Source organism: Phaethon aethereus, assembly GCF_964289735.1.
Source record: "Phaethon aethereus genome assembly, contig: HAP1_SCAFFOLD_149, whole genome shotgun sequence".
Classification (NCBI taxonomy): domain Eukaryota; kingdom Metazoa; phylum Chordata; class Aves; order Phaethontiformes; family Phaethontidae; genus Phaethon; species Phaethon aethereus.
Genome location: NW_028114053.1, coordinates 254,329 through 277,683, shown reverse-complemented (window position 1 = coordinate 277,683; position 23,355 = coordinate 254,329). Strand labels below are relative to the sequence as shown.

Genomic DNA, 23,355 nt, shown 5'->3' with positions numbered 1-23,355 from the left:
TAGAAACCATAGCAGAACTGCCCCTTTGGACTTCCGGAGGGCATACTGGAGTCACTGTGTTCAGCCAGCTGGGCAGAGGATAGGGAATCCCCCATAAGATGCGTCCCGTCTGCCTGGTGGGCCTGTCCCAGGGAAGGCAGGGTGCAGTTCCAAGAGTCTCTCGCTTGCTCGCTCTCCCTGATAGCCTCAAACTAGTCACCTCCTCCCGCAGCTCGGTCACTACGTGGAAGAGCTCCTCTCCCTGGGCGCACCTCCCACAGCTGTGCTCACTGCTGCCGTCCATCAGCATTGCATCCGTCCATTGCCTCAGCCGAGGACACTGGGACGGACAGAGCGAGCAACAGTAGATCAGTTGAGGTATGAATGACAGTGGCAACACAAAGACTGGAACTAAACAAGAAGCCAAAGCCAAACAAGCCAATGGCCTAATCCAAGAACAACCCAAGCATCCTGCCTTCCTACTGCCAAAACAGGACGGTGGTTCATACCTTAAAGGCTACTTAGCCCTTTGCAGGACCAGGCCTAGACATGAAGACTACAGCGCTAAGCTGTTTTACAGGGTTTTTTCCTTTTTTTTTTTTTTTTTTTAACATTGGGTGGCTGTTGCTTCACTTGCTGTTTTGACTGTCACAATTTCAAAGTGAGTGTACAGCTTATTCACAGGGTGAGAAGGAAGGGGACCTTCCAACTGAATTTGCTTTCCCTTGGAAATGGCTGAGGCAGGCAAGCATTTGTGGTCGTTACCTCTCTGTCTTAAGCCCTGTTTCGTCTTCAAAATAAATTCAGGAGCCAGAAGGCAGGAAGAAGAGAAACGGTCATATTTTACTCCTTGAGGGGCTGGGTTGTTCTCCCTCCTACCACCATGACTGTGACCATTGGCTTCTTTATCCATCCACCTGTCCCACAGCACAAGCGTTGAGGTTCTATAGAGTTTTATTCTCAGTTCTGCTCTGAGCTGGCATGGGAGAAAGCTGGCCTGAAGCACTAGTGGCTGCTGCCGTTCTTATTCGCTTCCTTTGCTTCCGTGATCAGCGGCGTCAGGCTGGAGAGAGGCTTGGCTAATTTTAGGAATGGATGCTGTGCAAAGGAAAAAAAGAAATGAACCATTACTTTCCAAACTCAGGTACTCACAGCCTCAAGCAGCATTTCTCTGGTTATGGGGAATACGCTGAAACAGGACTGAGGGGACCATCTGCACCTGCGTCTTCATGTCCAGTACCTTGCTATCACAGGCAAACAGGGCCCAAAATCCCATTAATCCCTTTATCAAGTTGTCTTCAGCGTGCTGGCATTTCTGCCCTGCCAGCACTCTGGGAATGCTGTTTGCTCTCCCAGGGCCTTGTTCCTTTCAGGAAACGCAAGTTACTTACTTAGGTTCCTGTTTTTTAAAGACATGGGCTATCTGAGTTGTCAGAAAAGAGCAGAGGCATAAACCGTTCCTTAGGGAACTCCAATAGCTCTAGGAAATGTTTATGCCAGGAGTATTTAGGCCCATGTGTTCTTCTGAAGGCCACGGAGGTACAGGTTTTCAGCACCAAGACAAGAGCAGGGACACCAGTGACAGAGCGCTGACAGACTCAGCTCTGGCTTGCAGCGAGAGCAGTGGCTACCATCCCATTTGCCACTATGTAGAGCTGAATATACTACCAAAATTCAACACAGGGCCGCAAAAATGATCAGAGGGACAGAATACCTCTCCTAGGAGGACAGGCTGAGAGAGTTGGGGTTGTTAAGCCTGGAGAAGAGGAGGCTCCGGAGAGACCTTTTTGCAGCCTTCCAGTACTTAAAGGGGGCTTCTAAAGAAAGATGGGGACAGGATTTTTAGCAGGGTCTCTTGCAACAGGACAAGGGGTCATGGTTTTAAACGACAAGAGGGTAGATTCAGGCCGGATCTAAGGAAGAATTTTTTTGCAATGAGGTGGTGAAACATTGGCACAGGTTGCCCGGAGAGGTGGTAGATGCCCCATCCCTGGGAACATTCCAGGCCAGGTTGGACGGGGCTCTGAGCAACCTGCTCTAGTCGAAGATGTCCCTGATCACTGTACGGGGGTTGGACTAGATGACCTTTAAAGATCCCTTCCAACCCAAACCGTTCTATGATTCCACTTCTTTTCCTTTTGAAAAGCACCAAGACTGGAGACTAATATGAGGGGGTTCCGTCTCATGCCTTTGAGTTTAGCTGGTGAGAAAACCATTCCATAGAACAGCTGTTCCGCTTGCAGCCGTGTCCCATTTTACCTGCAGAAGTTCCTTGGCAGACCCTCGCCTGTCCACATCCACCTCCAGGCAGCAGCTCAGAAAGTCGCGAAACACCGCGGACAATCGCTCAGGGTTCTGCAGCTCTGGTGTCCCGTTCGTAGCGATCAGATGCAGCGCCTAGAGAAAAAGGGAACATGAGACTCCACCTGTTTCCTTCATATCCATAACTGCCCAGATAGACCCCATTTTTTAAGGTTCAGTCTCCAGTGGCAGTTTCTTCCCTGGCAAGGGGTCAGACAGGATTTTTCTATAGCTACATAAAAAACCTTGAGGCAGCCACAGCTCTTCCAATATTAAAATGATCTTGCCTTGACAGCTGATTTCACGGACTGACCTGGTTAGTATGAACTACATCAGCAAAAGCACATTTTGCTTCTCCAAGTAGTGACAGGCTTGTGACAGTGACAGTTTACAGCCTCTTTTAAAGAGTGAATTTGGCTTAACGCTATTATTTCAGAGGATTACTACAGAAAATGCATCTCGGCGGGGCTCACTGTTCCCTAAAGTACAGCTTCCATAAAGCAAAGGTAGCCAAGTTTTTTGCTCTGCTCTTGATAAAAATGGTAACCAGATGGGAAAAAAGGAAATCCATCAGCTTAGTCCTTGGATAAAGAAACAGAAACATTGGGAACCTTTTTTTCAACACAGGCACATAAGTTGCATGCACAAATATCTTATGAAGAAAATGCATCTTTGGGCAGATGGGAGCCAAGCTGCAACAACGTCTTTCAGCAGTCTCCAAATTCCAGATCAGCGTCACTTATGTGTTAAGAAGAAAACGTTTAATGCTTGCTATCAGAAAAATGAGTAATTCCATCGCTATGGTAACACTCCGCTACCTCAGAATTGGGAGTATTAACCTGTGTTAAGGGTTGAGTCCTCTGTGGATTCCCCTCTATGTTGTGCATAAATGTCCAGCTGCTCATCTGAATGCACAGTCATTCTGTGCACACAAGCCTAGCCAAACACTTGAAAATTCCAGCCTTTCTCCTCTTCAACAGCATCCAGCCGAAGCTAAGCTCAAGTTTCCTAAGCAAAGCCAAGGATGTTCACTGTCAAGTAGCTGACGGAGTTCATGCAGCTGAGCAAGTCTTCCTGATATTCCTCAGGCCAAGGGAGTACAACGTCATTTTGCAAAACACAGGGTGAGCAGTATCCAGTGTGGTTCACTTGTAACCAAGGTCTAACATGCTGAGAAGCCAGCGAGATGAGTTCATTGCGCTTTTGCAAGATGTTATGTAGAAACGGAAGACAAACCTTTTGAACTATTCAGACATAAACTTCCAGAATACGTCTAAACTACACAGCAATAATGATAGAAATAGGCCATGGGGTCTTCCATTAAAACGTCTGCCATTACAACAGTTCTGTTCTACTGGCACTTAACTAGACCGGGACCACATTGACTTTGCTATTGTCCTCTTAAATACAGAGGACAATTTCCAAGCCTAAAAAGGCAAAGAAACGATCCTAGAGTAAAAACAATAAAAGGAAGCTTCTTTAATTTTCCCACAACATAAATGTCACAACATCAGTCTGGTCCTGTCCATCTGCAGCTGACCTCAGCCACCGGACACAGTGGTGAGCTGGAGTGCCTGTCCTCACTACGCTTCAATTGCGCTACCCGAGGGATGATACTTCTCCTGCAGGAAAGGACTACAGCACCAATGGCAGCTTTGGGGATTTTACTGCAGCCACATTCACCTGAGTGTGAAACAGGAGTGCCAGGACAAATGGAGCTCTTTTAGTTACTTGTTTCTTCTCAGAACATGAATCCCAAAGAAGAGTCATCTTCAGCTCAGTACGTCCCCTTTTCAGTATTTCCACCAGAACAGGGAAAGGTCTACGGGAAGCTGAAGTACCTTCTTATCACATATCTTTTGGTCTCCTATGATATGCAGCTGGCAAAGAAAAGCAAGTACGGTACAAAGGAAAGGAGCGTTCGCAGTAGCTGCAAAGGGGCAATAAGCTCATTAATTTGTTTCACATGCCAAGAAACAAGAAAGGCTTCAGCAGACCATTACAGCTGCAGTCTGTGAAAGCAAGATCCTAAAGGTATCCAGGCCACCCAGATACGTGACAGAACAACATAGAGGTGATTAAGAAGCCTGAAACTGTAGAAGATGTGCAGCATTTGAAAAAAATGCTACAGTTTTGAGACAAATTGATGCGCTGTGGTTAAGAAATGAAAAAGAAATGCTTAAGGGTTTGTTTTGTTTCTGTGGTTTTCTGTTTGTTTTTTTTTTTTAATTGAAATCAGGAGGAGGTCCAACCTGAATCTCAAAGGGTTTTTATCACACCAGTGTTTGTCCCCCAGGCCCTCAGCATGCGCCGGATGGAAGGAAATCACAGTGAGAGGAAACAAATACCATCACAGACACATCCAAGACACACATGGCTCGAAAATTGTTCATTCCTGTGAGTTCTGCATCAGCTGGAAAGAACGTGAGCAGCATGGGATGCGCCTGCTCTACACGTGGAAAACAACACTGCATCTACATGAAGACTGCTGCTAACTCTAGGACTAATGAGCCTTTCATGCCCTTACAATTATTTAGGTGTTTAAGTAACGGAAGCTCCTGTGTGCCTTCCATTATTAAAACAATCCTTCATTAAAAAAAAATCAACCCTGTTGGGGTTGATGGACCTTAATAAAACTAGCTGATAACTGGGGAACTTCAGGCAGTCCATCACAGGCTGATCACTGTTCCTAGCTCAGGGGCAACAACCGCTGAAAAAGAGCCCAGGAAGCCAATGCAGATGGAAGCAACTTCAGGTGCCTGATTTTCATCTACCACAGTTTTACTAAGACACCTGAAGATGCCTTGAAGCTCTAAGTGTCCAAGCTGATCGTATCTCCAGCAGGAGATGAGGCATATATGGAGAAAAAGAGCATCTCAAAGAATCTGGGTGAGGGCAGGAAGAGCTGAATTTGGTCAGAGAGAAGAAATCCAGTGATCTTTCTAACAAACAGTTGACCTGAGGCTTCTCGAGGAGCCCTAATCAGCATTTGAGGTTAAGGAGGCAGGGAACCTTCAGCATCCCGACCAGTCACGCTAATGCTCTTCACGGGTTTTTGCTGCCTTATGCAAGGCAAATGCATTTTTTGCAAGGGTCTCCCAGGGAAGCAGGTGGAGTGTGGGCTCCTCTCTTTGCTTGGCCGGGGGTATTTCCTGACCATTCTCTTGTTTCTTCTTTCAGTCTGCAGTACGCAGTCAGGGTGCCACAGACCAGAGAGAGCACAGCCTTACTGCTATGAGAAAAGCTAAAGGTCAGGCTCCATTTTAATTCTAGCCTTAATAAGAATTGCGTATGTATACGCATAGAGCAAACTTAATTTCCTCCTGAATTCCTGCATCCTGTCAGGAATTAACTGTGCAGCATTGAGCTCTGTTTCAGCTCTCAGTCATGAGGTGTTATCTTGGCAGACATTCCTCCACTATGACACGCTCCTTTGGTATAAGAACTGGTCATTTCATTTTAAGGAATTAGGACAAAACTGGAAACTTCAAAACATCAAAATACACTAATGTACTAAAAGTACCTGTGCTAAAACAGACTTGTAGAAAAGCATTTGCTAAGAAGTGATAATGGCATTACTAGAACCAGTGACACTTCCTGAAAGGCGCAGGTGAGCAATCGGCACTGATCTGAGTTTGGAAAGACTTCTCCTGCACGTACAGTTGAAATATTTTTCATAAAAATTCCCCAACTGGAGGATCTTGCTGCTGAAAACTTCTTGTCATTCAGAGATACAGCTCAAAGAGAGTTCTAAAAGCGCATGAGAAATCTCAAGCGTGGTTGAGGGCAAAAATGACACATTTCTGAACAGTCTACATGTCACTTCTCTTTTAAGGTCCCCCTATTGACATAACGACAGCTACAATATATGCCGATATGCTCCAGCGACATATTTAGAAGCAGCCCTTGGTGGAACTAGTTCAAGCTGGTGTAACTGGGATTTTGTCTCATGGGAGACAAAACATGGGGCAGGTTAGAAAGACGGTGGTCTCTGGTTTTATTCGCACCTTACCCTGAGAGGATGAGCATTAACGTAAGGAGGTTCTCCTTGCGCCATTTCAATTGCCGTGATCCCAAGCGACCAGATGTCCACTTTGGGCCCGTATGCGTTTCCCGACACCACTTCTGGTGCCATCCAGTAAGGAGACCCGACCATCGTGCTCCGTTGACTCTGCTCAGGGGTGATCTGAGCACACAAGCCAAAATCAGCTGAGGAGAAAAACAAGTACTGTTAAAGGCAGCTTGATTTATGAAACCAAGCAAAAGAAATCCCTTCCAGATGCCTCAGAAGGCGTTGTTGAATCTATCTGGTAAAGCGGCCATGCTCTGTTTACTCAGTGCTCGAGCCAAGGAAATACTGAAGTGGCCACTTAAAAACCCCTCAAGTTTCATGCAGTGGCTTTTATTCACTTGAAGCTTTAGATTATTCTTTATTACTATCCCTTCTGGAAGGGACCTACACAAACCGAAACCACTCTTTACACCTTTTTCCTTTCTGTACCTCTCTGGACGTTGGCACTGTGCTCTTAGCTCGCAGCAGTGGTCTGCCAGTGCACTACCACAGGCATCGCTTTTGGGTAACAGGCAGTCAGTCAAAAGCAGCCCCACACCACATCCTGGGAATGCTGCACCTGACCAAGGATACCTACTCAGTTTGACAGATCCATCCATTCCGAGGAGGATATTGTCGCTTTTGATGTCTCTGTGGATCACTTGGTTGGAATGAAGGCAATCCAGAGCTTGTAGGCACTCATAGATCAAAAAGAAACATGAGGGTAAAACTTACTTAGTGACCAGATTTCATCACACAAGAAAAGAAATGGCTCTAAAGGATTTAATTTCTAGTTGAATTGAGAGTAATGGCAGAATATTGTGCTCTCAAGAGGAAGAGCTTGCTGCTTCAACACAGAGTAATAACTTCCTAAACAAAGGCGTAGTAGCTTTTGAAACAGAGATGTCAATTCTTGCCACAGACTGTCCCCTGAAAGCACACACGGAATGACTGCTGCTGCAGGGAATGTGCTATCTCCACCCAGGTGACAAACTATGGTTTGCCAAAAACCAAAAAGTCCCTTCCTTCGGTATAAGATGGATCACTTTTGAGTCGGAGGTCGCATGAGAAAGATTTTATTGTTAGGCTTGACGGCAGATCTGCAAATAGCGTGTTAGGCATTTTTCAGGAGCAACCACCGTTTTGGGTGGAGTGCTATTCTTTTAAGCCAAGGACTGGGATGAAGGAGCCCCTCTTTTTCTTTGCTGGTATTTTAAAATTCTGCCACCAGCATATTTGCTTGTACACGAAAGGAATGCAGTACAGGCATGCTCCAGGCAAAGGTTTAGAGAGGCAAAGTTGAGAAGAGTAAAACTAAAAACAACAAAAAAAGAAATAGTACAATAAAATTCTATGAGTAAAACAACAGAGTGTAATAAGTGCAGCGATACTGGCAGGCAGTTCACTTAAGATGCTCTTTCTTCTCCGTATCATAAAAGCAACACAGAAACAAAGCTCTGAACATGAAACCTCTCATCTTCTTACCACCTGCTTAGAAGTACCATCCTGTCCCAGTAATGGGAAGCACAGGCGGGATCCCTTACCTCCCTACAGACAGCTGCTATCTGTCCTTCATCCATACATGTCTCCTCAAGAACATCATTTAAAGAGCCTCCAGCTAAGTATTCCATAACCACCCACAGTGTGTCACCGAGGAGGTAGCTGAAAGATGAAAACAATGGCACTGAGATGAGTGTGCACGGCCAAATTACCTCTGGAAAAAGGCTACAGCTGATTTTGTTTGCAAGTCATTCTTACATGAGGACAGGACAACATGAATAGACATTCCCTCTAGGCTATACAGGACTTAGAACCTGTGCGGTCTAAATGAGGAAGGCCCATAAGTGAACAATTAGACGTCCGAGCTGGCAAGCAAGTGAAAAATTGAAGTTCAGTAATGGCAAAGATAAATCTTGGACCAGGAGGATGTGTACCAGTGAGGACAGGAATTGGTCAACAGTTTGGAAAACCTACCAGAAAATACATCCAGGAACAGGAGAAACAATTTAAAAAGTGGCAAATTACGTGTTTCTGCAAACAAGAACTTCACCTTCCTGATATCCACAGCAATGGAAAAGAGCAGGAACAGCCCAAAGGAAGTAATTTCGAGGAGGATTTACCAGCACTTATGATAAGACACAGAAAAGATGATCAACTTAAACAACCACAAAACCAATCAAGCCAACAACAAAACAACATGGAGGTAGGCTGAGATGGCTGTGCCAGGTCCTTGAAAACAGTCTTAAGCAATATATGCCAGAAAAGATTAATGCAGACAAAATGCAGCCTCCTCCCATACACTGGCTATGAGTAGATAAACAATAGAGGTCAATTTTCTGCCAGCGACCAAAGGGGTTTTTAAAAAGGTTTGGCTTGCAGCATGTAAATGAACATTCACGTGATCATACCAGAACTACTCACCTCTCTAAATAGTTCACAATATTGGAGCTCTTGTTTTCTCTCATGATGAGGATTTCGTTAACTATTAGCTCCTTTTTGGGCTGTTGTTGGAGATTAATTTGCTTTATGGCCACCTAAAACGACAGGGAAAGCCATTAACTTGAGTAGCCTGTTGCACAAGGTCCCAATGAACATGGAGCGCGTGTTTTTGGAATGACATAGCAGAGCTGTGCCAAACTGTCTTGGTATCAGACCAAAGAGCTCAGTAACTTATATTACAACACCCGATTTCTCTGCTAGCCTGGGTGCTAGTTACAGGACACACGGCCATATACATTTTGTCTTGTAAAATCTGTACAAATGCTCTTTAAACTATCAAGCAGGCATCTCTAACAACACTCTCTGGACCGACATTCTTCTCAGATGGTCTTAGTTTACCACCACTATTATTGTTGATGCACAGTTTGCAAGCAGGAAGTGATTTTGTTACTGCCAAGATACACAAAAACTGCTGGTAATGCTTTAGTAATTGCACGATTTGTCATCATTATTTCAGCAACTGCTGTTACTCTTGACTTGACGGCATAACAGAGAGAAAACACAGACGTACATTACATTTCAAAAGCCATACTAAAACAATCATTAAGGTTACACACACAAAAAATACAGTCCTGGCTGTTGCCTTCGCAGGCGTGGCGACCTGGTTCAGGAACGGCACGGAGACCAACCCCAGGCCGCTCGGGCCATCAGCTCGCTGACACCAATGTGGTAGACGGCAAATGGCGTTTATTAGTGTGTGACACGGCGTTATATAGCTTAGGTTTATAACCTCACTTCCGTCTGCTTGCATCATAAATTAAACACTATTGGCTTTCAGGAGAGGGGCCCTAACTTTCCGTACAGCGCGATATCTTCCGGCCGCCAGACACTAGCTATCTACACCTGGCACTTCCTAGCTTCTTGAATCTTGATTTTGCAACTCGAAATACACATTCCTTAACACAGTTCAGATTGGCAATTACTTTGAGGGTTTCAAAAAAATAATCCATTCTATGTCATTTGATGGATACACCCCGGGTCCTAAGCAGGGCTAGACCTCTACCTAAGAGCAGTTATAAAGCGCCTCTGTCTAGTCCTGCTCTCAACATGGCACGAAAGAGACCACCCCTCCGCTCCCATTCCTGGGTTTCTAGCCACATTTTCAGGCAGAGTTTGTATAGATTCAAGACCGCTTGCCTTGGAAAAGGAAAGGAATGTGAAGAGGCCACTTTAAACTGGTCACTACAGGGGCTGTCAAAGCTAATGCCGCTTTCCTTCAAGATTCGTTTCTCACCCTCCTGGCCCCCACTTCCCTGCGAGCACTTCACGGGCTGTAATGGGCTGTCACCGACACCAGACTTAAACACGACTGTTTGGTTTGGGAGAGATCTTTGCTCTTGATATACTTCTTCTACACTGACAGACAAGAGAATGATTTCTAAACCAACTCATTGACGCTGGCAATAAAAATTATACTGTTTTTATCAGTCCCAAAAGCTTGCTGGGATTTCTGAAGGCTGAAGACAGCAGATGATGCATTTTGCCAGCTGACACTAGCCTGTGCTTCAGAGGAACCGCCTTGGCAGTAAAGATCTACTGGCCACCCAAAAGCCCCATCCACCCTTCGCACCAGAGGGGAGAGCACTAAAGACCTGCAAAATCGGCTGGGACTGTGGACACTTACCTCTTGTCCTGTGGTGATGTCCATCGCCATGTAAACAGTTCCTGACGCCCTAGAAACAAAACAGCAGCAAAGAAAGGAGCACTTTAGTCCCTAGGAGTGAAAGCAAGCCCAGACAGGAGATCTCTGCTGCCTGTAGGGTTTAAAAAACACCTTTGTTCACCCACTCCTTCAGGCAGCAGCGCACAGCGCAGCAGCCCACCAGCCCTCTGCCACGCAGGGTATCCAAGAGAAAACTTATGCCCAACGTGAAGAACAAGGGATGTCCAACATGAGGAAAGGATCCAGACACAGCTTTCTCCAGCATAGCAAAGCAAGGAAACTATTCTCCAGCCATCCTACAAGGTCACAGCTAGACCAGGTTAAGGCATGTTGTGCTCCAAACAGGGGATCCTTAGACAGCTTCTTTAGGTGTCAAGAGCCGTCAGCAGCTGCTTCTGTTAGGTGCACCGGACACGTGAAGGACTCTTCATGGTATCTGTATTTTCCTCCTGTGGCAGACACGGGTTGTGTTGTAGAGCCACCAGAAAGAAATGGTGCTCTCATCTGCGGACTAGGCAGTGTGGCGTTTTGTTTGCCATCTGCCTCTTGTTAAAAGAGGTTCTTCCCCTGTAATGATGTGAAGGGCCTGAAAGGCCACGGTCAGAGGAAACCCCTTTGGGTTTAAAGTAACTGCAGGCTTGTAAACCCCATTAGTGTTCCTTCTGAGCTAAGCACAGGTTTACACTGCCATCATGTCAAAGCTGACGTCTGCATGGGCAGTGAGGCAAGGGAGAGCCAGGGAGGGAATTCTGAGAAGTGGGAACACCCATCCGGCAAGTGTCCCACTGACTGACAATGCCAAAATCAGTTTGCTCCTTTTCACCTGATCCCCTGGCTTGTTTGTGTACCTGCAGGCTGAAATATGTCTGAAGCACTGCTATCCAACAGGCACCAGGGACGATTTTTTTCTGGAGGATTTTTCCCCATCACTACAAATTGACCTGCAGCATGACAGTCACGAGCTGGTGACGGCAGCACGCTCACTGCTCTGTAAGAAGGGCGTGCCATCTTCAGGCTGCACTAAAAGCTGGAGGAAATCAGTTCAGAGACCCTTTCAGGCCAGATATTAGCCACTTCTCTTCCCACCAGCTGCTGAGGCACCTTTGTACAAGCTCACTCCTAGGATGGGCAAAACAAAAGACGGTGAGGGCGATGGTCATACTGTCACGGTCACACGTGCGTCACACGCATGTTTCTTCTGGCTCTCACTTCTTCAGTCGACACATATCTTTTGAGAGCCTGGCACAGCTCTAAGTGTCCACTGACATTTTACAAATGACAATGAGAACCAAACCTTCGGGTACAACGCAAGCGGCAATCCCAGAAAGGGTTTTTATACAACGAATGGAGCAGAAACACCTTCCCACAAGTGCCCCACCAAACAAGAAGTGTCTACGATAAAGCCTGCCAGAGAAAGAGCGTCAGTGCGTCTGGCTTTCTGCAGCATCTATCAGTTCTAGGTCAGCAACGTGCTACCCTGACTCCAAACCTCACAAGCAGTCACGGTTTCTTTACAAACACTAAGGTCACCTGCCTTAACAGGCAGGAAAACATCTCCCGATGTCAGTGAACAGCTTCTGTCAGACACTGACAGCAGCGTGATCCTGGTGCTACACAATGGCGCTGGCCCTCCCGGAACTACGACACAGCCACCGAAACTTTGACCGAGCAGGGAGTCTGTCTGTATTTAAAACGCAAGTCAGGTACCTAGTTTTGATGCCATTTCTTCTTGCCTCCTCACATCAGAACCATTTCAAATCAATCCTAGTTACAGTAAGCATGGTTGGGCTTCAAAGGGAAATAGCCGGATGGTTTTTTTTCTGTAAACTCCTAAAACCTGCAGGATCCACAAGTGGTCTGCCATCAGGCAGATGATGCATGTTCTCACCAAGTACTTTGTGCTTCAACTCTCTGTTTATTACTGAATTTTTGTTCTTTTCTGCCTCTGCTAGAAAAGAGAGCTTATTATTTAATCTCTGTGTTCTGTTGCTAAACTATGTGGTTATAATCCAGATCACTGAATATCTTTTTAGAGCAAAATATTCGAAAGAAATGGTATTGAGAACTGGTATCTATCTGACAACTAGCAGGTGCTAAGTTGCTCTTTTAGGCAACAAAGTTTTTTCGCCATTCTTTAGCGTGGCCAGATTATTTTGCGACATACAAAAAACTATTCCCCCTTCTCCCCCTAAGAACATAAGCAAATAGGGGCCACACACTTGAGGGACAGTAGACCTTCCCGGTCCTGCTCCTTGCTGCAGACAAGACATTGGCTCCACCAGGTTGTCTTTGGCCGTGCCTTCTGACCGCACTTATAAATTTGATCGGTACTGAGAGACAGGAGAATCTAAATCCAGGGTTGTCTGAACATGTCTGGAGCTTGCCCGACTTCACGCTTGATATTACACCAGCAAAATACCTGGCCCATTTTTCGTGTCAGTAACTGTGGTTGGACTTACCCTTTGCCAATTTGCTCCAATTCAGTATATTTCTTCTTAGGATCTCCCATGCTCACAACGCTCCCTGAAAGAAACAAAATTAAAGATGCTCACTGCAAACTGGAGATACCAGCTTCCAGCAGGTCAGAAATGCAGCTCCACTGTCTGGGCTTCTGAGTCGTTTGTAGCCACTTGGGCAACAACAACAACAACAACTTCGTCATACAGGCAGCTCCACAGCACAGACAGCCTCCACAAAGACGGATTTTCTACAGTCCTTTGGAGAGTTACCTTGACAGCAAACTAAGAGCATGGAGAAACATTCACAGCAGACAGGTATCAGAAAAGAACAAGCACCAATGCAAGTGTTTGTTGTCGAGAAACACTAGCGAGCGCTGGAACAACAGAGCCTTTATTTCCTTAGGAATAAATACTCTGTGTGATTCAACAGAAGGTTTAATACTACCAAAGATTACATGCACCTTGGGTTCTGGAATCAATTTTGATGAACAGGTGCCATTTTCAGAACAGGAAAAATACTGCAGAGTGTTTCCAGGAGGGGATCTTCTCAACCTTTCAGCAGTTTGCCGGAAGAATGCCTTTATGTTTTTAAAGAACAGCTTCTCATGTTCATTCACCAGGAATGATGGGGTTTTAAGAACTATCACCATCATCCACTCACTACCAGGCTAAGTTCTGAAGATCTTGCTTATGCCACTCTAAGAACCACACTGCTTGTCTGCAACCTGACTGGGATTGACACGCACTTGTCCTGCACTCTCAACACTGCACGCATGTTGATCTCCACAGAATCACAGAATGGTAGGGGTTGGAAGGGATCTCTGAAGATCACCTGGTCCAACCCCCCTGCCAAGGCAGGATCACCGAGGGCAGCTTGCACAGGAACGCGTCCAGTGGGGTTTGGAAGGTCTCCAGAGAAGGAGCCTCCAACAACCTCTCTGGGCAGCCTGTTCCAGTGCTCCATCACCCTCACAGTAAAGAAGTTTTTCCTCATGCTGAGGTGGGACTCCTGTGCTGCAGTTTATGCCCATTGCCCCTCGTCCTGTCACTGGGCACTACTGAAAAGAGACTGGCTCCATCCTCCTGACAGCCACCCTGCAGATATTGATAGACATTGAAAAGGTCCCCTCTCAGTCTTCTCTTCTCCAGACTAAACAGCCCCAGGTCTCTCAGCCTTTCCTCATACAAGAGATGTTCCAGTCCCTTAATCATCCTCGTAGCCCTCCGTTGGACTCGCTCCAGGAGTTCCCTGTCTCTCTTGAACTGGGGAGCCCACAACCGGACGCAATAGTCCAGATGAGGCCTCACCAGCGCAGAGTAGACGGGGAGGATAACCTCTCTCGACCTGCTGGCCACACTCTTCTTAATGCACCTCAGGATACCATTGGCCCTCTTGGCCACCAGGGCACAGTGCTGTCCCATGGATAACTTACTGTCTGCCAATATTATGCTTATTCACAAATAAGCACAGCCGTGGTGGACAGCACGAACAGCATTATTCCTCAGGCTGCCGCGTTACACAGGCAGTTGCACAAACGAGATGCTGATCATTCCAGCAGTAAGGCTCAGAAGCCAGGCCAGATGGGGTGCTGCCGCCTCCCGGCAGCTCTGCGCTGCAGCAGCGGGAAGGCAGGGCCGGCACATCTGGCACAGGGCATGGGACAGAAAGAAATACCGAATACGTACTCAGTTTCTCTAGGATGTCCTCATCTGTCAGCCCAGATTTTGTCTCCTGCCCGTCTGTGTTTCTGGACAAAGCGTTTGATTGTCCACGTTGCAGAGTGGTGGCCACTTTAGCTGGTGCCAGCGCAGCGGCAGGTTCAGTTACAGAGCATGAGTAGATCTGTGACAAGAAAAGGCGTTGTATCAGAAAGCTGGCTTGCAGAGATGCCCCTAAGATCATATTGCAAATGCAAATGCTTACGAAGATGCCTCTTCTCTGCTACTAAGATAAATTCACGGACCCTATCAGAATCACAGGAAACTCATGACTAAATGGGAAAGTTCAAACCCGATTGTCGGGGTGTCAGTGGCCTGGGTGAAGCACTGTCATGGTAGGACTGTGGCCCGCAGAGTCTTCACCCGCAAGTGCTGTCTGACCAGAAACATGCAGCTCTGAATTACCCCAAATACAGTGCTATCCAACGCTGGGACTTACTGGTTTTGTATGTTCAGGCAAGGGTGCAGGAACAGGGGGAGGTTCAATGCCTTTTTCCTCCTCCTCATCACCTTCATCCGCTTCTTCAGAAACAGGCAGAGCTGGTGGGGGTTCACATGCTGGCTTTGTGCCCTGTGGACAGACGGGAGCATGAGCGACAGTCACCACTTTGGCACTTGGGAGCTTTGACAATTACACACCACTTGGGTCTGCTCAGACAGCTTCAGGAACCAATCTGGACATGCCTGTAGTCCTACAGGCCCCGGTGCTAAGTTACACGTGGCACAGCACAATTTAAAGGTTACAAATGACCCTGCTGTTTTGTTAAGTTGTCTTGGCGTTTTTCATTCTTGCTGAAAACAACTTATCCATGCCCGTGCTTAGTCAAAAAATGTCATGCCTGGATATACCGCTAGAGGTCACATCTAGTTGCTGGTTCATTGCTTTGGCATTGTATCTACAGACATGGTAACAGTTAATTAAGCTAACAGGTGCCTACTGGATACGTTAATTAACACACATCAAAGGGCAAAGCCCGCTGCATAGTCTTGTTCGGAATTTGCCTTTGGAGAGATGGCTATTTGTATCTTTACTGTTTTAGCCATGGGCTAATCATATTGCCTGTTTCCATGGTTCTCAACTTCCCTGTCTAAAAGCTCCTTTTTCAGCACCAACCTCCTCTTCACCTGCTCCTAAGTTCACACAGCGATCTTTCTCCTGTTTGCCTGTGTCTCACCGCAGCAGGAGCCCAGAGGGAATGCAGCCCTCTCGGCAGCAAGGCGCGTCCTGCCGACCTGCCCAGGGCTGCCAGGCAGGCATCCCGACTGCTCACCCGAGCTCCCGTTACAGGCAGCGGAGAATAAAAGCCACCGCCGGGGTGTTGGCAACCGTCCGGCAGACTCCAGATGTGGGGCAGGCAAGGGAAGTCTGGCTGATCCATTGGCTACGTGTAAACTGAAGCCTACAGTGCAGATCCTTGAAGTGCGGTGAGCTGAACCCCCCCACCAGTCCCAGCTGCGACGCAGATGCAGCGGGTTCTATCACCTTCTCACAAATTTATGTGCCTTAAGTCACCTGTACTTGGACACACTGTCACAGAGAGACACACGCACACAGACAGCGTCCTGTATTTTCTGAGAGACTCAGCGCCATTGCCCAACGCGTAAAGAGAAACAGTGCAACAGGTACTGAACTGGCCAAAGGAGGGAGCGAGACGTCAGACATCCTGAACGTCGGATTAAGGGCCAACTCTCTCAAGCCACGGGTGCCCTAATGGGAAGGGGAATGTTCCTTTCCCATGCGTTAGATCAGTGCATGGCTTTCCATGCATCGCTAGCACTTTGCTTACCTGGGGATAGAAGGTGATTAAGGGAAAAATAAAGCAGGGAATAATTGCCCTCCTGTCATGTCAAACACCTAGAACTATGTTTCCCACTGGGCCCTACGCTTGGTCTGACAGTGCTAAATTGTGCAGCTAAAACATAAGCAATGTCATCTTATTTCAGGCCAGGCTCCCATTGAGGAGTCATCTTAACCCTATAGACAGGCAAGCTTCTCTCTGCAAAAGCAGATTTTCATCTGTTTAAAAGTGCTGAACTAGTAAGGTAGAATACAGCCTGTTGCAAAGACACTACGGTTGATTTTCCTTCAGCCTACAAGGGTGGCACTCTGTCACACTGGCACACTGTGTTCCTCACTGAGTATGGTCTAGAGCTGCTCGCTTTTCTACATGTACAGGCTGTGCAGAGGGACAGGGACCTCCAGGGGACAGTTTCTCCTGCAAGTAACCTGCAAGGGTGTGAACTGTGCCTGACGACCGCTCTCTCCACTGATGACAGAGAGCCTACACACTTTGGGCAAAGCTGCTCACTGTCACAGCAGTAGCGGTAAAAGACACAACGCTATCTCTTCTCTGCTACTAAGATAAATTCACGGACCCTATCAGAATCACAGGAAACTCATGACTAAATGGGAAAGTTCAAACCCGATTGTCGGGGTGTCAGTGGCCTGGGTGAAGCACTGTCATGGTAGGACTGTGGCCCGCAGAGTCTTCACCCGCAAGTGCTGTCTGACCAGAAACATGCAGCTCTGAATTACCCCAAATACAGTGCTATCCAACGCTGGGACTTACTGGTTTTGTATGTTCAGGCAAGGGTGCAGGAACAGGGGGAGGTTCAATGCCTTTTTCCTCCTCCTCATCACCTTCATCCGCTTCTTCAGAAACAGGCAGAGCTGGTGGGGGTTCACATGCTGGCTTTGTGCCCTGTGGACAGACGGGAGCATGAGCGACAGTCACCACTTTGGCACTTGGGAGCTTTGACAATTACACACCACTTGGGTCTGCTCAGACAGCTTCAGGAACCAATCTGGACATGCCTGTAGTCCTACAGGCCCCGGTGCTAAGTTACACGTGGCACACCACAATTTAAAGGTTACAAATGACCCTGCTGTTTTGTTAAGTTGTCTTGGCGTTTTTCATTCTTGCTGAAAACAACTTATCCATGCCCATGCTTAGTCAAAGTCCAATTTTACAAAATGTCATGCTTGGATATATCGCTAGAAGTCACATCTAGTTGCTGGTTCATTGCTTTGGCATTGTATCTACAGTCATGGTAACAGTTAATTAAGCTAACAGGTATCTACTTATTCGAATGTGGTTAAATACAAGGGTTTACGAACCCTCCTATTTAACCCCAACCTTTGCTGCTGCTGCAAAGACGCTACGGTTGACTTTCCTTCAGCCTGCAAGGCTGGCACTCTGTCACAAAGGGCAAATCTCACAGCTTGCTCCACCATTCTTAAATGCTAGGAAAGCTATAGGTTACTTTCACACTCACCGAAGGATGGGTTTCTCGGTATCCACGGGCGATTTTACCTGCAATGCGCAAAGGAAAATTAACCAGATGCTGTTATAAAAATGCCTTTTGTGGGGAAACCCACAGAACAAGGAAATCCAAAGAGACGACATGTTTCTTTCACAACATCCCTCCAGGAGCAACAGCTATTTTACATAGAGAGGAGGGTAACAGGACAATAGAAAATGCTACACTGTCTTGTGTCTATTTTTTGCCCTGTTTTGCCAGTAACTAAAAGAATTGGAAACTTATTCAAGAAAATGCAGATTGGTCTTTAACTGTCAATGCTTCTGTTCCCCCATTAAAGCTTGCCAAACTTCCACCTTAGCTGTGGCAGTTCTATTCTGACAAACCACAGTCACAGCTCCTGAGTTCAGGAGCGTACACAAAGTGTTTTGAATTTTGCATTTCACCACAAAACTAATTGCTTTTTTAGCACACATTAAGTGTCAACTTAGACAGTCAAACCTCTTCATTATGCAAGTTAAAAAAAAAAAGATGCTTTCCCTCAAAAGAAGAGAAACGGTAATAAATTCTGGAGATTAACCTCACAGTTTCTCTCTCACAGAAGCTCTCCCAGTCCGCATTTTAGCAGTTGCACTGGTTGAACCAGCAAACTGAGGAAATTGCAGACCCCACTGCCACACACGATCATGTGTGGGGAACTGAACCACTGCAGGTTAAATCCCAAAAGTTGTCCACACCCGGTGGGATAGAGACACCCCCTTATTAGCTGCAGCTCTTGACAGAAGCTTTACCAAAGTCATGGTATCTTACTGGCATTTTTGTTTAAAAATCAACTCCGTTATTAAGGAACAGCCAAAGAACACATCGATACAGAAGCCAACTAGTAGTAAAAACCTCCACTTACTTGCTACATGTGTGGCCAGCCAGGGTCTGTCTGGCAAATACAATACAGAAAAAGCCAAAGAAAAGAAAACGCGAACTGCAGCACAGACTTGCTCTCTCATTTTTGCAACGATACGTCACAATTTTGCAGACTCTAGGCATCCAGGAGGATAAAGGACATCCCCATCACATCTGCAGGCTCTTGGACAGGAATGCCCACACCACGAGGGTCTTCCTGGAGTGAGCCTGCTATGGAGATTGCTCGGGACACTTATGCCTGCCTTCTTGCCCTCTGTGACACCGTTCCTGTTACATCACAATGGCAGCCGTTCTGGGTTGGTTTGCGAGTTTATGCACAGCAACCTCGTCCTCTGCATGGGGTTTGCGTGGCAAGGTTGTGGCAGCAGGGCTGCAGGGGTGGCTTCTGTGAGAAGCTGCGAGAAGCTTCCCCTGTGTCCCATAGAGCCCGTGCCCGCCGGCTCCAAGATGGACCCGGCGCTGGCCAAGGCCAAGCCAGGCAGCGATGGGGGCAGCACCTCTGGGATAACGTATTTCAGACGGGGACAAAACCGGCACGTGGCATTTGCAGCCGGAGAGAGGAGTGAGAACATGTGAAAAGAGCTCTGCAGACACCAAGGTCAGTGCAGAAGGAGGGGCAGGAGGTGCTCCAGGCGCCGCAGCAGAGGTTCCCCTGCAGCCCCTGCTGAAGACCATGGTGAGGCAGGCTGTGCCCCTGCAGCCATGCAGCTCCACGCTGGAGCAGATGTCCACCTGCAGCCTGGGGAGGACCCCCCGCCGGGGCAGGGGGATGCCCGAAGGAGGCCGTGACCCCGTGGCAGGCCCGTGCTGGAGCAGCCTGTTTCTGGAGGATGGCACCCCGTGGCTGGGGCCCAGGCTGGAGCCTGCCTGAGGATGCCGACACAGTCTCACGTAGCCTGACGTGATCCTGCCCTGCTGTGCCAGCCTGCAAGAGTTAGAGGAACTGGATTGTCCGGACTCCAAGCCAAGGGCCGTATGCTTTCAGGACCTGGTTAACGTTTTGTAGTTTCATCTCACTCAAACCTATAGCGTAAGATGAAGCTTTCCTTCTGTTTCTCTATGGTGGGTCTCCACTACGAAAGAACCCTTCAGTCCAGAAGAATACGCCCAGAGGACTCTGGGACTCCCTCGTAACTGACTGGAAGAAGGGACGTGAGATGAGAAAGCGTACCCTCCTGCTCACACTGCCGAGCTTAACCAGCCCCCAGACAGGGATCCCCATGGGACCCTGCAGTACTAAACCAACCACTGCCGTAATCCTGGGCTGGGCTGGGCAGCAGGAAAAACACTGTGTTGTCGGTGTCTGGTAGGTGCTATTTTCAGCTTGTTAGTGGAACTGTGTACCTATCCAAACAGGTATCACAAGTTCATGGAAGCTCTTGTTAGAAAAGAATAAAGGAAAAGACTGCAGAACAAATATTTTGAAAAAGAATTCTCGTAGTAAGTTTCAGTGGATTATGCTGCTAAGTTTTATATGATTTGGTACTGTGACTTATCTCGGCATTGTTAGTGAATGTGATTGCTGCTATTTTGTATTGGATAAATTGCCATCTTTAAGTGACAGGAAGCACAAAATCATGGACTATATCACTACACCAGAATCCCTGATACTCTATCCCTTTAGTCATAAACCGTTGACCAAGTCTGGGACTAGGAGTGGATTCAGCCGCACCTAGACTCCCCTCTGAAAAGGACTTTAGAAAGCATGGGGGTCCACCCTGAACCTCATGACTCAACGGGAGGGCATTCCTTTACTTTCCTTACCTAACCTTAGTCATAAACCGTTGACCAAGTCCAGGACTAGGGGTGGATTTTGGTCCACTCTGAGCCTCGTGTCTCAAGAGGAGGGTCTCCCCTAGTTTCTCTCCTCAAGATACACATTAACTCGATCCGATAGACACGTAAATCATTCGAGTTTAATTGTAATCTGGCTTCTCTCTGCATAGCTTTTCCACGTTGAATATGGAATAGAGTGGACCTTGCCAGCAACTTCTGTTAATTCGCGCTTTTTACAAATCTAGATTAAAATCATTCGCTTTCTGATATCTTCGGCAGTGATTCTTTAAGCAGCCTAAATTATCCATCCGTGACAGCCCAGGACGAAGGGAGGGGTGCCAGGAAGGTGTTTTAAGATTTCATCATATTTCCCATTATCCTACTCTGATTTTGATTGGCAAGAACTTAAACAAATTTCCCCAAGTTGAGTCTGTTTTGCCCGTAATGCAAAATGCCGTGATGAACCTGTTGCTCAAAGGATCCAAGAATAACTCATAAAATGCACAAAACAAGTATACCCTGTACCACAATGTGAACAGCGTGAAGGAGCAAGGATGCAAAGAAACAAAAGTAAACATGACCTTTGGCCACTAATGCTTCTCCGGAAAAATGGTCATGATTGCTCCATCTACTGTCTGCTTTAGTTGTAAAAACAAGCAAGAGAAGAAAAGTCACAGTTTCAATGCCATTTAGGGGACAAAAGCAGAAAGAGAATTCATTTCAGGAGTATTCCACAAGGTGGAAGTTTTTAAGGCTGCTGCTTGACCACCTGATTTTTGAACGTGGGTCTGACTCATTTTGGGGCCTGACACTGCCTCTTTCGCAGTGAGATGTCAACTTACCTCCCGACAGGGAGGCGATTCGAGACAGTCAGCACGGCTTCACCTAGGACAAGTCCTGCCTGACCAACCTAGTGGCCTTCTGTGATGCAGCGACCACATTAGTGGGCAAGGGAAGAGCAACCGACGTCGTCTATCCAGAGTTCTGTAAGGCCTTTGAGACAGTCCCCCACAACAGCCTTCTCTCTAAGTTGGAGAGAGAGAGATTTGATGGGCTGTGGACTGTGCTGAGTGGTGCGGTTGACACGCCTGAGGGATGGGATGCCGTCCAGAGGGACCTGGATAAGCTCGAGGAATGGGCTCGTGTGAACCTCTAAGGTTCAGCATGGCCAAGTGCAGGGTCCTGACACAGTACTCCAGCTGGGGTCTTGCCACAGCGGAGTGGAGGGGCAGAGTTCATGTACTTCACGGCATCCTTCGAATTTATGAAGGACTATCAACAGAGATGGGGTTGTCCATGAGCATGAGAACCACATGAAGTCTAAAAGTCAGCAAAAGCACCTGCTCCAAAGCGTGGCAGCCTCCTGTCACACCGGAGGCAGCTCTACCTTCCACTGTCTCCAGATGTCAGGGCTCCGGTGGGTCACTCTTGGGGTAGCAGCAGGAACACTTTGGCACAGGTAAAAAGCGTTCCCAGAGCTTCCTGCAAGCATTTGCACAGCTCACAGCCCAGGACAGCCGTGCCTGTGACGGCCACACCGTTTTTACCCTGCCTCCCCAGAACAAGGACAACATTCTGGACATCTCACTCCTGGGCAGAAAGCCCAGAGACTTCCTTTAATGACAGAAATCCAAAGAGCTACAATAAGCTTTTTAAATCAAGTACAGCCAATAAAAAGCAGACAAACCCACCAAAAATGATGGGTAATCCTCTGAGGCACTACTGAGGAAGAAAAGCTCTCCCGTTAAGTCCACTGCCCCTCACAAAACAGACAAGTGGCTTAAAGAGATGCCTTCAAAGAAACTGCAGATGGAAGAGAACCCTGGTAACTCTAGTACAAGAAACTGCCCAACCTGCTGCAGACATATTAGACCAGAAAAGTGGCTTACAAGACACAAAACACAGTACAATCCACCAGAGCAGCAAAAAAGTCAACCAGAAGAAACATCGTACACAAACCAAAGGTGCCTGTCCAACCACTAAAAAGACAAGCTGAAAAAGGACTCTCCACAAAAAAAGGCTACACAGAACACAACGCAAGGCAGAAATAACCTAACCCCAGGAACCCAGGGCAACAAACCCAGATTCTGTCCATAGCAAGAACACGCTTTAATCCTACCTCGCTGAAACTCTGGCATGCCATAACCCTGCCACCCCATCAACCTAGCAAACTGTAGCCCTAGCTTCCCATAACCCTCGCCCATTGTAGCTCTAGGATGTCAACAAAATGAACACAAACTCTCTGGAAATCTCTGCCGGGACCTTCAGGTGGCCCCGGATTTCAGACATCACAACTTGGAAGTGGGAGCAGGACTAGAGCCACAGGGATGTCACCAGCATCCATCTTTACATCATCCGTCACACCCCGATAACGGGCCCAGGTTAAACACTCCCAGGGAGAAAGGCTGAGGCACTCAGAGACATTGAACCAGCCAGCCACAGCCACGGGGCTTCAGCTCATCTTTGCTGTGTCAGAGCCACCAGGCAGATGACCCCATCCTCCTGGAGACACTCCTCAGGGCAGACGTACCCAGTGCCAGGTGGCTGGATATGGCCTTTGCTCTATGGGGAGGCGCCTTCTGGGAGCAGGATCCCTCACAGGGGCACTGGGAAGCCCTCCTGGATCCCAGAGAAACATCTCTGTGCTGCTCCGTATCTCACCAAAACCAGGGGTGGAGGAAGGCTGCTTTCATGGCCTCCAAGGCAACCAGCTCACCTGGGCCGCT

The 23,355-nt window shown here is 47.4% G+C and overlaps 1 protein-coding gene across 1 annotated transcript; it reads right to left on the bottom strand.

The window, feature by feature from the left end:
* Positions 1–194: 194 nt before the first annotated feature.
* Positions 195–22,833, bottom strand: LOC309416325 (serine/threonine-protein kinase PAK 3-like; the record flags this gene model as incomplete). The annotated part of the gene is made up of 13 exons (XM_082015888.1): positions 195–1,077; positions 2,239–2,376; positions 6,293–6,489; positions 6,930–7,029; positions 7,876–7,993; positions 8,753–8,865; positions 10,455–10,503; positions 12,953–13,016; positions 14,639–14,795; positions 15,111–15,242; positions 17,242–17,373; positions 17,948–17,985; positions 22,749–22,833. The coding sequence occupies 13 exons, from the start codon at positions 22,831–22,833 to the stop codon at positions 985–987; spliced, it is 1,416 nt and encodes a 471-aa protein (XP_081872014.1). The 3' UTR covers positions 195–984.
* Between the last annotated feature and the right edge of the window lie 522 nt (positions 22,834–23,355).